The 13115-nt window shown below is 41.2% G+C and overlaps 1 protein-coding gene across 2 annotated transcripts in view; it reads right to left on the reverse strand.

Annotated features, from left to right (window-relative positions):
* ZZEF1 (zinc finger ZZ-type and EF-hand domain containing 1) overlaps positions 1-13115 on the reverse strand; it is a 227694-nt gene that overhangs the window by 122770 nt on the left and 91809 nt on the right. For both annotated transcript variants that reach the window (XM_033921488.1, XM_033921487.1), the window contains exons 26-28: positions 10107-10347; positions 9252-9331; positions 8143-8236 (exon numbers count right to left, since the gene is read on the reverse strand). In XM_033921488.1, the coding sequence (XP_033777379.1) occupies positions 8143-8236; positions 9252-9331; positions 10107-10347 (415 nt within the window). The remainder of the gene's footprint in view (positions 1-8142; positions 8237-9251; positions 9332-10106; positions 10348-13115) is intronic.

A 13115-nucleotide genomic window follows, 5' to 3' on the forward strand; every position in this document is an offset into this window, starting at 1 on the left:
AAGAAGACAGATACCATATGGAAGGGGGAGAGGACAGACAGTGGATGGAAGGGGCAGATGCTGGATTGAAGAGACAGAGAGGGCAGACGCTGGAAGGAAGAGAGTGAAAAGAAGATTGAAAGCAGAAACCAGAGACGACAAAAGGTAGAAAAAATAATTTTATTTCTATTTTGTGATTAGAATATATCAGATTTGAAATATATATCCTGCTAGAGCTGGTGTTAGACATAGGGGACTGCAAAACCCAGGAAGTGCTTCTTTAGCTTCCAGCTGGCTTAGGGTGCTCTCTGACCAGGGGGCAGTTGCCCTAGTTGCACTCCCCTAAAACTATTCCTGTCATGTGTGACTGCAGTATTCTGTTAGCATGATATTTCTGTGTAGCATTCTGTAATAATTTGGCTTGTTCAGGTTTCTTGATAGTAGAGGGGACATATGTGAAGGGGAGGGGAGGAGAAACAGGGGTTTTGTTGGTCCTTGCTCTGTATATTTGTATTTATAAAATGACAATTGTACAGAATATTGTTTCTTTTTATACTTTAATAAAATACATTCAATATAAAATCATAACTGAGGCTTGTGTGGATGGGATCAGATGATTTGTGGGGACCGAGCTCGCAGAGATGGGGCGGAAACAGGGTTTTTAAATTTTAGTCCTAGTAGTTTGCCGGTCCAAAAAATAATTCTTTTTTTTCTGCCGGTCCACGGGTGTAAAAAGGTTGAAGAACACTGCATTAGCACATGCTAAGCTTTACTAAAAGGGCCCAGTATTCTTTAAGTTATATATGCAAGTGGGAGCCTCCCCTTTGTGCTACCCATGCTCTGCTTCCCCTCCTTGCAAATACACACTATGGAAGTTAAACAGGTATTTGCAGAACAGTATTTAAGCTGAATATTAGCATAAGTGTGTACATTGGCTAGTATTCTAAACATTTGTACACATAAACGTTAGCACTTAAGTTTACAGAATTGCTCTCCACAGGTTTTTCACAAAATGTTTTAATCAAAGCTCCATGACATACTTTCTATAAAACATGAAGTGAAGATGCCAATTGCTACTTGTAGGAATATTTTAAAAGCCAAGACCTTTGAAAGCAAAGAACACCAGTATCAAAACTCCATTTTGATTAACAAGTGAATTCAATGCTACCCAAAGAGAATGCAAATTCTCCAAGCCTTGCAAACTTTCTCTAATATATATATATATTAGAGCCATAAACCATATTATATAATAGCCATAAATGCATCAATCTTTAGAAAGTTTATTTGCTCAGGTTTCCATAGATGCACCACATAAAATATGCACTGATGAATATGCTGAAATGGGGCCTATGACAGATTTTTCTTGTGCTCTTACTTGGATTTGCATGGAAATGGGATTTTTACTTTTTGGTACGTTTGAAACAAATTATAAAACACTGAATACACATTTCTAGATATAAATCTTTAAACAAGTACAGCAACACCAAATTATTAATGAAATATAAATTGTTTCCATGTTTCAGCATATCTTCTAACTTGGAGGCTGGATGGTGGCTGGCTGACAGTTGAGCTCCCTCCTTTTAAACAATTCTTCATCTATTTAATTATAAAATCCTCTAAAAGGACATCAACCAAGCAAAAGAAGCATATGGTATATGCGTTATGAGAAAAGACCAGCTGTAAATTCTAAACATCAGCAGATACTATGAGCCGTTCGCCTGCTCCTGCCTTTTGCCTGCTCTCACCGTAACTGACATCTCCAGGGCTCCCAGGCCACCTCTCTTCCTCCGGGGCTCGGCGTGTGATCGAGTGCCGCCCCCCCAGAAGCAGCCGGGAACCCCCCTGAACTTCGGCAGTTAAGCCGTTCACCTGCTCCTGCCTGTTCTCTGCTCGCACCGCAACTGACACCTCCGGGACTCCCAGGCCACCTCTCTTCCTCCGGGGCTCGGCGTGTGAGCAAGCTCCGCCCCCCAGAAGCAGCCGGGAACCCTCCTGAACTGCAGCAGTTGAGCCGTGCAACAGCGGACCCAGGAAGCACATCAGGAGCCTGCTCCACCGAGGCGTGCGAGCGCCGCTCCGCCCCCCCCCCCAAGCCAGCGGTGTTCTTCTTCAGTCAGTGCAGCAGCGGGCCCAGGAAGCACATCGGGAGCCTGCTCCACTGAGGCGTGCGAGCACCGCTCCGCCCCCCCCCCCCGAGCCAGCGGGGTTCTTTTTTCAGTTAGTGCAACAGCGGACCCAGGAAGCACATTGGGAGCCTGCTCCGCTGAGGCGTGTGAGCACCGCTCCGCCCCCCCCTCCCCCCGAGCCAGCGGGGGTTCTTCTTCAGTCAGTGCAGCAGCGGGCCCAGGAAGCACATCGGGAGCCTGCTCCACCGAGGCGTGCGAGCACCGCTCCGCCCCCCCCCCCCCCCCCGAGCCAGCGGGGTTCTTTTTCAGTTAGTGCAACAGCGGACCCAGGAAGCACATCGGGAGCCTGCTCCACCGAGGCGTGCGAGCGCCACTCTGCCCCCCCCCGAGCCAGCAGGGTTCTTCTTCAGTCAGTGCAGCAGTGGGCCCAGGAAGCACATCGGGAGCCTGCTCCACCGAGGCGTGCGAGCGCCGCTCCGCCCCCCCCCCCCCCCCCCGAGCCAGCAGGGTTCTTCTTCAGTCAGTGCAGCAGTGGGCCCAGGAAGCACATCGGGAGCCTGCTCCACTGAGGCGTGTGAGCACCGCTCCGCCCCCCCCCCCCCCCCGAGCCAGCAGGGTTCTTCTTCAGTCAGTGCAGCAGCGGGCCCAGGAAGCACATCGGGAGCCTGCTCCGCCGAGGCGTGTGAGCACCGCTCCGCTCCTCCCCCCCCCCGAGCCAGCGGGGTTCTTCTTTAGTTGGTGCAGCGGCGGGCCCAGGGGGCGCGTCGGGAGCCTGCTCCACCGGGGCGTGCGAGTATAAATAAAAAATTTATACTGAAAGTCGCATGTTAAACTGCTAGTGGCATGTTAAACTGCATGCTAATCTGTTAGTGGCATGTACTGTTAATGTTAATGGCATGCACTGCTAGACGCATGAAGAACTTAGTAGCATGTACTGTTAGACGCATGTATTGTTGGGAGCAGGTATTGATAGTCGCATGAAAAACCGTTAGGCTCATGCATAGTTAATATTAACGACATGTACTGTTAGACGCATGTGTCGCTAGGAACAGGTACTGATAGTCGCATGAAAACTGTTAATGACAAGTACTGTTAATGTTAATGGCATGCACTGTTAGATGCATGAAGAACTTAATGGTATGTACTGTTAGACGCATGTACTGTTAGATGCATGCACTGTTAGACGCATGCACTGTTAGACGCTATACGGTCAGAGACGTCTCAAAACCAACCTCCACTTAACTTATCTTCTTTTCCACCCTAACCCATCTACAATCCAACCATGAACCTCTTACTAATATTACTACTCTACATGCTAAGTGTTAGCATCAAAGAGATTCACACTCTCTACCCTCAACTACAATTTACCCATTTCCCCTCTTTATCGACCACGCACATCTCCATTCCACAAGAAGACAATACATATAACATTAGCATTATCTCAAACACAAGAACACATCAACGCACCCGCAAAAAAAGAACAAGGGTAGTAAAACCCATAAGAACCATTACCCATACCAATCCCATCACATCCGCTACTATCCCCTGTGCTTATCTTAACACTAGATCATTCAGGAACAAGGCCTTTCTAATCAAAGATTGGATCATCAGCAAGCAAATAGCCTGCCTCTTTCTAACTGAAACTTGGCTACTGTCTGAAGATGACCCAATAATTACCGATCTCCTTCCTGACAATTTCAAAATCCTTACACTAAACCACGAGGGAAAAAAAGGAGGAGGATTAGCAATTCTTCTCAAAGAAGGATTCAAGTTCGAACTTATGGACTCCAAAACATCCAACCAACTAGAAATCCTAGTCTGTAAAATCAGTAACATCCACTTAGAAGATTCCCTCTCATGCATACTATTCTACGTCCCACCGAAAAGTTGGTCAAAAGCCAAAAAGGACTTTTGCGAATTCGTCCTACACAACTCTCTTAGTTCCTCCTACAGACATAAACATACATCTCGATGAAGAGGACAACACAGACACAAAAGAATTCAAAAACTTCCTATCCCTACTTAACTACAACCTCCCTCCCTCCGCACAAACTCACGAAAAAGGCCACCATCTAGACGTAGTAGCCATGTCCACAAAGGAACTCCCAGACCCCACCATCTCATTACCAGGAGGCACCTGGTGCCACGACATCTGGTCCGATCACTTCACTTTCTACTTCAAGCTAATCTGGTTCCAACGAAAACAAATTACCCAACCAAAAATAAAAAAAGAACATCTCACGAGAGGCCACATCAACCCAGATAACTACTGGGCGCAATATAAACTACAAGCAGAGGTAAAGGAAGTAGCTGATTTTTGGGATCACTGGACCACTACCAGCACCTGCATTTTAGTCAACATTGCACCTAAACATACCAGTAAAAGTAATGCAAATAAATATAACAAATGGTTCGACATTGATCTCCTAAAAATGAAACAGTTAGCCAGACGTCTAGAAAGAAAATGGAAAAAAACAGGAGAATTATCAGACCGTAACAATTGGAGAGCCAATATAAAAACCTACAAACAACTAATAAAAGATAAACGCAAAGCATTTTACTCAAACAAAATCAATTCATCCTGCAACAGCTCACGAGGAGTTAATACAAAAGAGCTGTTCAATCTGGTTACTAACATATTTGACACCACCCGCTACACTCTACCCACAAACAACTTTAAATTACCCTCGGCGAACAACCTAGCCCTGCACTTTGACTCAAAAATTAAAAAACTAAGAAACAATTGCCCAATAGAAGAACCTAATGAACACCATATAGCTAACACACAAGGAAATGAAACCCCTGCAGACATGTTCTGGGATTCATTTCAAGATATAGATTGGAATAACTATACCAAATTATACAACAAATACTCCAAATCATACTGCTTCCTGGACTCATGTCCCCCGGAAATCATGAAAGGGGCACCACTTGAATTTAAACTATCTCTACTGTACTACTTAGCCCATAACCTGAAAAACGGAAAATTCCTCACCAACAAAGGCCACATAATAATAACCCCTATCCTAAAAAATAGCAAAGAATCGTCAGCCCTAGTTTCCAACTACAGACCAATTGCTTCCATACCACTCTTTGTAAAGATCATGGAGGGGCTGGTACACTCCCAATTAATAGAAACATAGAAAAATGACGGCAGAAAAGGGCCAAAGCCCATCAAGTCTGCCCATTCCAGTGACCCTTCCCCCATGAGTTTGCTCACCAACCTCCTGCCCTTACCTCATTAGAGATCCCACATGAATATCCCATTTATTTTTGAAATCTGCCACGCTGTTGGCCTCAATCACCTGCCGTGGGAATTCATTCCAATGATCGACCACCCTCTCAGTGAAGAAATACTTTCTGGAGTCCCCATGAAATTTCCCTCCCCTGATTTTCAGCGGATGCCCTCTGGTGGACGAAGGTCCCATAAGACGAAAGATACGACCCGTGATATATTTAAATGTCTCAATCACGTCTCAATCATGTCTCACTCCTTCATGAGACTCAATCCGGCTTTAGACCGCTTTTCAGCACAGAAACGGTAATTGCGGCCATCTTAGATTACTTGCACCTATTTTTAAGCAAAGGCCTCAGTGCCCTGATCATGCAATTCGACATGAGCTCTGCCTTTGACCTTGTAGACCATGCAAATTTGCTACAGTGTCTAGACGCTATTGGCATCAGAGGCGAAGTGCTAAACTGGTTTCATGGTTTTCTTTCGTCCCGAACCTATCAGGTTCGCTTCAACAATGATCTCTCCAACACTTGGAGCAACCCATCTGGCGTTCCGCAAGGGTCCCCACTATCCCCTCTGCTTTTCAATATCTACATGACCTCACTGAGCGTTCAATTAACCCAGCCGGGGATAAAATTATTCAGTTACGCTGATGACTTCACAATTATTATCCCATTTGCCAACTCCATCTCGGAAACAATTCCAAAAGCATCAGAAGCCATAAACTTGATGGAACATTGGATGACAGACTTCAAACTCAAGCTCAATACTGAGAAGACAAAATTCTTTGTCGCTTCACCGCGCCCTCTTGACACCAAAACCCCACTAGACATCAACAAACATAACTACCCCATACAGTCCACCATTAAAATACTGGGTGTAACTCTGGACCAATGCCTCACCATGAAAGACCAGGTGGACTCCCTAATCAAAAAGAGTTTTTTCACCCTCTGGAAACTTAAATCCATTAAAGCATACTTTATTAACTCTGCCTTCAGAATCTTGGTACAATCCCTCGTATTAAGTCAACTCGACTATTGTAACATCGCCTACTCAGCAATCCCCCAAAAGAATATGCGACGATTACAACTAATGCAAAACACTGCGGTCAGACTAATCTTCGGTCTAAAGAAGTTCGATCACGTGACGCCATACTTCAAACAGCTACACTGGCTGCCGATGGAAGCTCGTGTAAAGTTTAAGTTCGCCTGCCTCTGTTTTAAAGTTTTCTACGGTCTAACCCCTAAATACATCACTGACCTATTCTCCTTCTCAGCCAACAAACACAAGAGAAGCTCCCACTCGCACTTCGTTTCTCCCCCGGTTAGAGGATGCAAACTAAAAAAACACCATGAGCATCTTCTCTCACATCAGGCTGCTCTATGGGGTAAAGACCTAGAACAACTCCTATTGCCCACCACTTATGAGGTATTCAGGAAATGCCTCAAAACTCACCTATTCCTGAAATACCTAGACAGCTGACCCACTTCCCTCCTTCCCCTCTCTTGCCCTTTCTCCCCATTGTTCCCACATCCCTTAAGTTAACTCAACTTGTACGTCAACTCAACTTGTACCCCACTAATCTTCTGTAAACCACATAGAACTTAACGGTATTGCGGTATATAAACTGTTATTATTATTATTTATTATTTCTAAAGAAATACAGTGGCAAATAACAAATGCCTCAAAACTCTTCTGGCCTACATGTTGGCAAAGCTGACTTAGAGTTAGCAATCTTTGATAACCTTCAAATAGTTTTTTTAAATTGTTTATTGGGTTTCTGAAGGCCAGAGCCTCAATTATTTTCCATTAAGAACCTGTATTAACAGCTTAGGCTCATCAATCTGAACTTATGGCTGCCATCTCTGATTAATATAACAGAGTATCCTCAAGCATGACTGAAGCTGTTTAGTAGAGGGCCATTTAAAGCACTGGCATCAAATCGGAAGGCTGTTAGAAAAGGTGTGGGCATCTGTGGCTTCAGTCACGCTCGACCGAGTAATCCGGCTGGCATCGTTATTTTGTTACATTTAGTGTCCCCTTTTGTGCCAAAGCTCAGATCCTAGTTGGGACATTACTTTGTTAAAGAATAAATTGATATAATTCTGTTTTAAGGATAGCTCTCTTGCCTTTTTATTTAGTTTGTTGTTGATTTGTACAATTTGTGCCATCTCTGTTGGCCATTCCAAACTCCAAAAGGACGATGACAGTATGCAAGTTTCAAGTTTATTAGTATTTTGATATACCGACCATCACGTGTATCTGGTCGGTTTACAATAGTAAAAAGATAAAAATAGAAAATAAATTTTGTTTTTAATAAAAATTAAATCTAAATATAGGAGAAAATAAAATCTCTATGGAAGTAGGGGGAAGAGGGTCAAGACAAAGACTTGATTACAAAGGATATGAAACAAAGGAAAAAGAGGAGAGGGAAAAATTTGTAAATTACATTGTATAAATAAAAATAAGGGAAGAAGGTAAAACGGAAGGAAAGAACAGGGTATTGCTTCCTAGAAGCCTTTTTGTTTTTCAATGTTTATTTGGGGATTCAGTTGGAGTTTTGATAAGCTTCTTTGAAAAGGAATGTCTTAAGGAGTGTCTTAAACTTGTTTAAGGAATTTTCAGATCGAAGGTTTGATGGCATTGCATTCCAAAGGACAGGTGCAACAACAGAAAAAATTACCTATCTCCTAGCTCTCTTATTCTTCTGTAAATCATACCACTGAGCAGTCTCATCATGGGCTAAAAGTAAACACAGGGGAACCAATATGGCACAAAATCGTTGGCAGGCACCTTACTCACCAAGGGTCTCAGGGTTTGCTTCACTCGTTTCCAGGCTCTGTTTATCCTCTGGAATGTTTCCCTTTGTCATCAGAAACTTCTGTTTCATTTCCAGCTAGAGAAAGAACATGATCATGGGGTAATTTCTGTATATCACCAGATGGAATGACAGAAGATTTTACTCATGCTGGCCACTGCTCAGCTCCTACTACTCAAAGTGTTTCCCATCTCGGTCAAAAGGAGCTGGACCATAGCTTCTTCATGCATAGCCAGAGAGGTAACTGGCAGCATTTTTCATCTTTTATATTCAAATTTATATTGCTTTACAGTGAACAATTTAGAAAAGGTGTAAAGACAACACTATTTGAAAGAGAATATTCATAAATATCACAATTTTATTATGATTTTTTAATTGTAATTTTCTGTTTGCTGTAATTTCATTGTGTAAGTTTTATTGTACCCTGTGCAAAACTGTGGGATACTGTGGGTTATAACTTAAAAAAAAAATAAAACACATTAATCAAACAATGGGAGTATATTACATGCAAATATCAGCTTTGCATATTCCCTCACACTAACTAATTCACTTTTCAGATGTGCCCTACTATTTTAACTCAAGGTCTCTTATTTCTTTTGTTCTCTTTCTTGTCTTGTCAGGACTAGACTGTAAGCTCCAAGAACTAAGATCTATCCATTATACTCATGTATGTACTATATCAATCAATATAATAATGATAAAATGGTTTACAGAATTATTTGTGCACCTTAAAAGGTCTATAACTCAATTATACATCTGCCAAACATTCTGAATGCTCTACTTTATTGTCTCAAACTAAACAAATTACCTGGTATTTGAGGGCAAGAGAGATTCCAGAAGGGTTTAATACTAACATGTATAAAGTAAAGAGATAATCTCAAATACAAACACTCATCTGGCATGTTTTAATTCAACATGGCAAACTATGCCCCAAAAAGGGATCACAGAGATTAATTATATTTTCATACACTTTCTATTATTCAACAAAGTGTAAGCCATGCTGAACAATCAACTCATAAGTACATTATCTAATGTAATCTAATGTAATTTAATAAAATGAAAAAATTTTGAGGTAACAAACCGCCAGACTTACCATCCATATCCTAATGCCATCTGCCAGAGAATATACTTGTGAAAAGTCATCACTCAAAGCCAACTTGCCCCCACTGTTGACTGTAAAAGGATAACAAAACCTGCCATAGTCAGTATTCTGGTTTTTACAGAAGAACCTTTTGAAATAATTTTAGTCTGTGCTGGATGGTGGCTCTGTTTCTATATTGCAACCTGGTAGATGAAAGCAGCCTATTTAACCTTTCCAGAAATTCCTATCCATGCTGCAAAGACTAAATCTCAGGTGCCAACTGTAGAAAAGTTAACCAAGAAATATATATAATCCCAATTTATATAATTTTACACTGGAAAAATGCATGTGCATGACAGAAGGGTATCTCAAAGTAATTTTAAATTATCAATGCAGCTCTAACTTAAGACTGCCACTTAGACTCATTATTCAATCGAATCCCTTTCTCTGGTCAAATCAATAAGCAAAAATAGCAATTTAACCATGCAAACTTTCCAAACATTACCAACCTTATCTAAATCCACAGCTTTGTCAGAGATGCTATAATAAAAGTTCACTTATCTTAATACAGGGATTTGAACAAAGTTGGCAATGTTTGGAAGGTTTGCATAGTTGAATTGTTACTTTTGCTTATGAACACAAGTTTAGCATTGGTATTTCCCTAGAAGCCCAGATGGTCTAGTGGCCTAGTCACAACAGGAGAGATCTCCAGTAACTACTGCCCATGCTGGCTCCAATCTCAAAATGGCTGCCAGGATCTCCAGTGATGGTCTCACAAGATTGCTGCAGGAGGACACAGCAGTCATTCTGAATGTAAGGCCAGCATGGTTTAACAAACAAATTTCAGTACAAAAAGCGTGACATTACCATATTTCCGTAGCTTTGCATATAAATCTGGACACAGATACACCAAGGCAGCAAAGGTGGCATTCACAGCCTGGTCACAAATGGATCCAGCAACTATATCCGTCTTTGGTGGTTGTTTCTTACACGCCTGCAGGAATCCTTTCAAAAGCTCAGAATTAAAGGTACAGAAATCCTGGGAGAGATCCAATTTTGCAAGTTCAAGAAGAAAGTTACGACAGTCTTCTGCATGAGGGTTCTTAGCCTGGAAATGAAAATCACAGTTACTTACCTGTAATGGGTGTTTTCTGAGGACAGCAGGCAGATATTCTTACATATGGGTGATGTCATCCATGGAACTCAGTATGGACAGTGATAAAGTGTACTGTAACTTTAAAAAATTTTGAAAATCTCAAGGCTATGTGTACAACACATAGAATCCTCAAAGCTAGCTATATATTAAATAATTATATCATAAATATAATTTTATCATATTAAATATTCATAATTTTATTAAACATTACATACACAATAAATTCATACTATTATCCTATATCCACTCAGAGCCATTCCAGTTCATAAATGTACTAAAAAAAGTCATTTTAAATTTTTTTTCACGGATACTTAATAGTTTAATCCGAATGACAAAAAACAAAATGAAAGGTAAAACAATGAGGAAAAAATCTGAAAGAGAAGACAAAAAGTCAAAAGTTTGATGCGCTTTGAGAGACTAAGAAAACCAGCTTCTTAGCTCTTTTATAAAGCTGCATTAGGGTTATCGCTGGCCACAAGAATTCTATGAACTTTTACCACCATGGCTGGCAATAAAAAACCCTAACATGGCTTCATAAAAGGAGGGGAGGGTACGAATTGATGGTCCAGTGAGCCGACATCGGGCAGGAAGGCACCAGCGCATGTGCAATACGGGAAGTCTCAAGACTTTCAAAATTTTTAAAAGTGACAATACACTTTAACACTGCCCCTACCAGGCTCCATGGATGATGTCACTCACATGTGACAATATGCTGCCTGCTTGTCCCAGGATAATATATGTTTATAAAAGTTTTTACAAAATAATCAGTCAAAAATCCTTAAGCACTTAAGGATAACTAAGTTAAGTGCTTGTGAGCTTATTTATATTTATACGCTCACACTGCAAAGTGAATATTTAATGCATTATACTTGAATTGTTCAGGTATTTTTGCCGATGAAAGAAAATTAGTCCCATAGGAGTGCATGACACAAATATTAAAATTTATGCACTGGGACTCCTGGGGCTTTTTCCTCCTTTTTAATAAGTTCTTTTAATAAGAATGTGTACATCCTTACCACCATTTATGATTTAGATTGTCTCTACATTTAAAGTGGGAGGATTTTTTCTAGTTGGGATTACTAAATATTATAAAACTACATGTTGAATTCATATCAGTGTTGCAGTGATTAAGTTTTTTTTAATCTATCTTTTTTGAATTTGTACCCATTCCTTTCCAATAAAGAGAGACTGTTCAACGTGGCCTACAGCAAATTAACTTAAAATAGAAAGCATAACATTATTAAGCAAAACCCCTAGTTTCCCCTAGTTCAAGGGCAAATCCTGTGAGAATTATATGTAGTATATTGCATAAATGTGTATATTTTTGCACATTAAATCATGTAAATGCGCCCTCCTAAAATACAGTCATTTTTGAACATTTGTTGCCCTCTGTTAATTTGATCATTATGTGGTAAGGGGGAGGGAAGAAAATTGATTTTAGGGATTAGTGAGGAAAAAGTAAGAGGGGGGATGGAGACATCTTCAAGCATACCCCTTCTGCTTCCTTCAATTTCTCCTTGTACCTTACTCAGACCCCTCATCTCATTTGATTCTCTTCCCTACACCTCTTCCAATCCCATTACAACCAGCATTCCCTTCTAATCACACCTAGAAGCACCTTCACTCTCCCCTCCCTCCTCTCAGAATTCCTCCACATCCCCTCATATCTTCCCTATCTCTCTTACTCAGTCTTTCGCCTTCCTCTCTTATATCTTTTCACTCATGCTATTCTCTTCTGGACAGGTGCTCTGATTTCACATTGCCACCGTCTTTCCTCCAAAAACCTCTAGTCCCCTCCTATGCTGATTGGCTAACATTTCACTGTTCTCCTGCCACTCCACATTATTTCCCTCTGCTGCCAAAGACTCAAATGTTTTAAATCATATGGTTCAAAGAACTGGATCCAGGACGGCAGAAGGGAAGGGCACAACTTATGCTGCCTGCCTGACCTAGCTCTATTCCCAGTCTCTAGTGCCAAAGGAACCAGATAATTCTATGAGAAGGGGCAAGGATGAGTCTTTCTGTGCCATCACAGAAGACCTGATTATAAATATGTACACAAAACACCAATAAAATCATTAATACAAAAGCAACTAAAATACGGTATAACTAAAACACAAATCAGGCACAAAAATCTGTACAACTCCATGACAGAAGTCAAAGTTGAACCTTCAAGTCCTGAGAGAAAGGCAGAAGAGCAGACACAGTAAAGGCCTCTACTAGCCAATGCGTGATGCTATGTGCAGGCTTAGTGGAGGGACAGCAGAAATCACGGAGGAAAAGACAAAAAGCTTCACCCTCAAATAATTATTCTACAGCCCACACAAAGAAACATCATGGCTACACATCTTGCAACAAACAAATCCAAAATTTGTTGTGGCGCCTTTATCTACGTAATATCTGTTGCAGCACCTTTATCTATGTAATAAATCGAGGCTGAGTTTATTTCTAATATCCTCTCTACTTCTCTGTGCAATATCTACCTCAGGGTAAAATGACATGTGAACCAAGAATGGTTGGGTTCCTGTGCCTGAATGTCTCCCTCTTGTTCTTCTGTTCTCTTTAAATTGCCCACACTGAAACCTGCTCTCCAAAATTTTACAAAACAAGCAATTAAATGGATTTGGCATTGCAAGACTACTGATATCTGTTTAAACATAGCAGTGTATACTGATGCTTTATACTCATATCAAGTGATGGAAAAAGCATATTATGGGTTG

The sequence above is a fragment of the Geotrypetes seraphini genome, chromosome 15 (genome assembly GCF_902459505.1).
Source record: "Geotrypetes seraphini chromosome 15, aGeoSer1.1, whole genome shotgun sequence".
Taxonomy (NCBI): domain Eukaryota; kingdom Metazoa; phylum Chordata; class Amphibia; order Gymnophiona; family Dermophiidae; genus Geotrypetes; species Geotrypetes seraphini.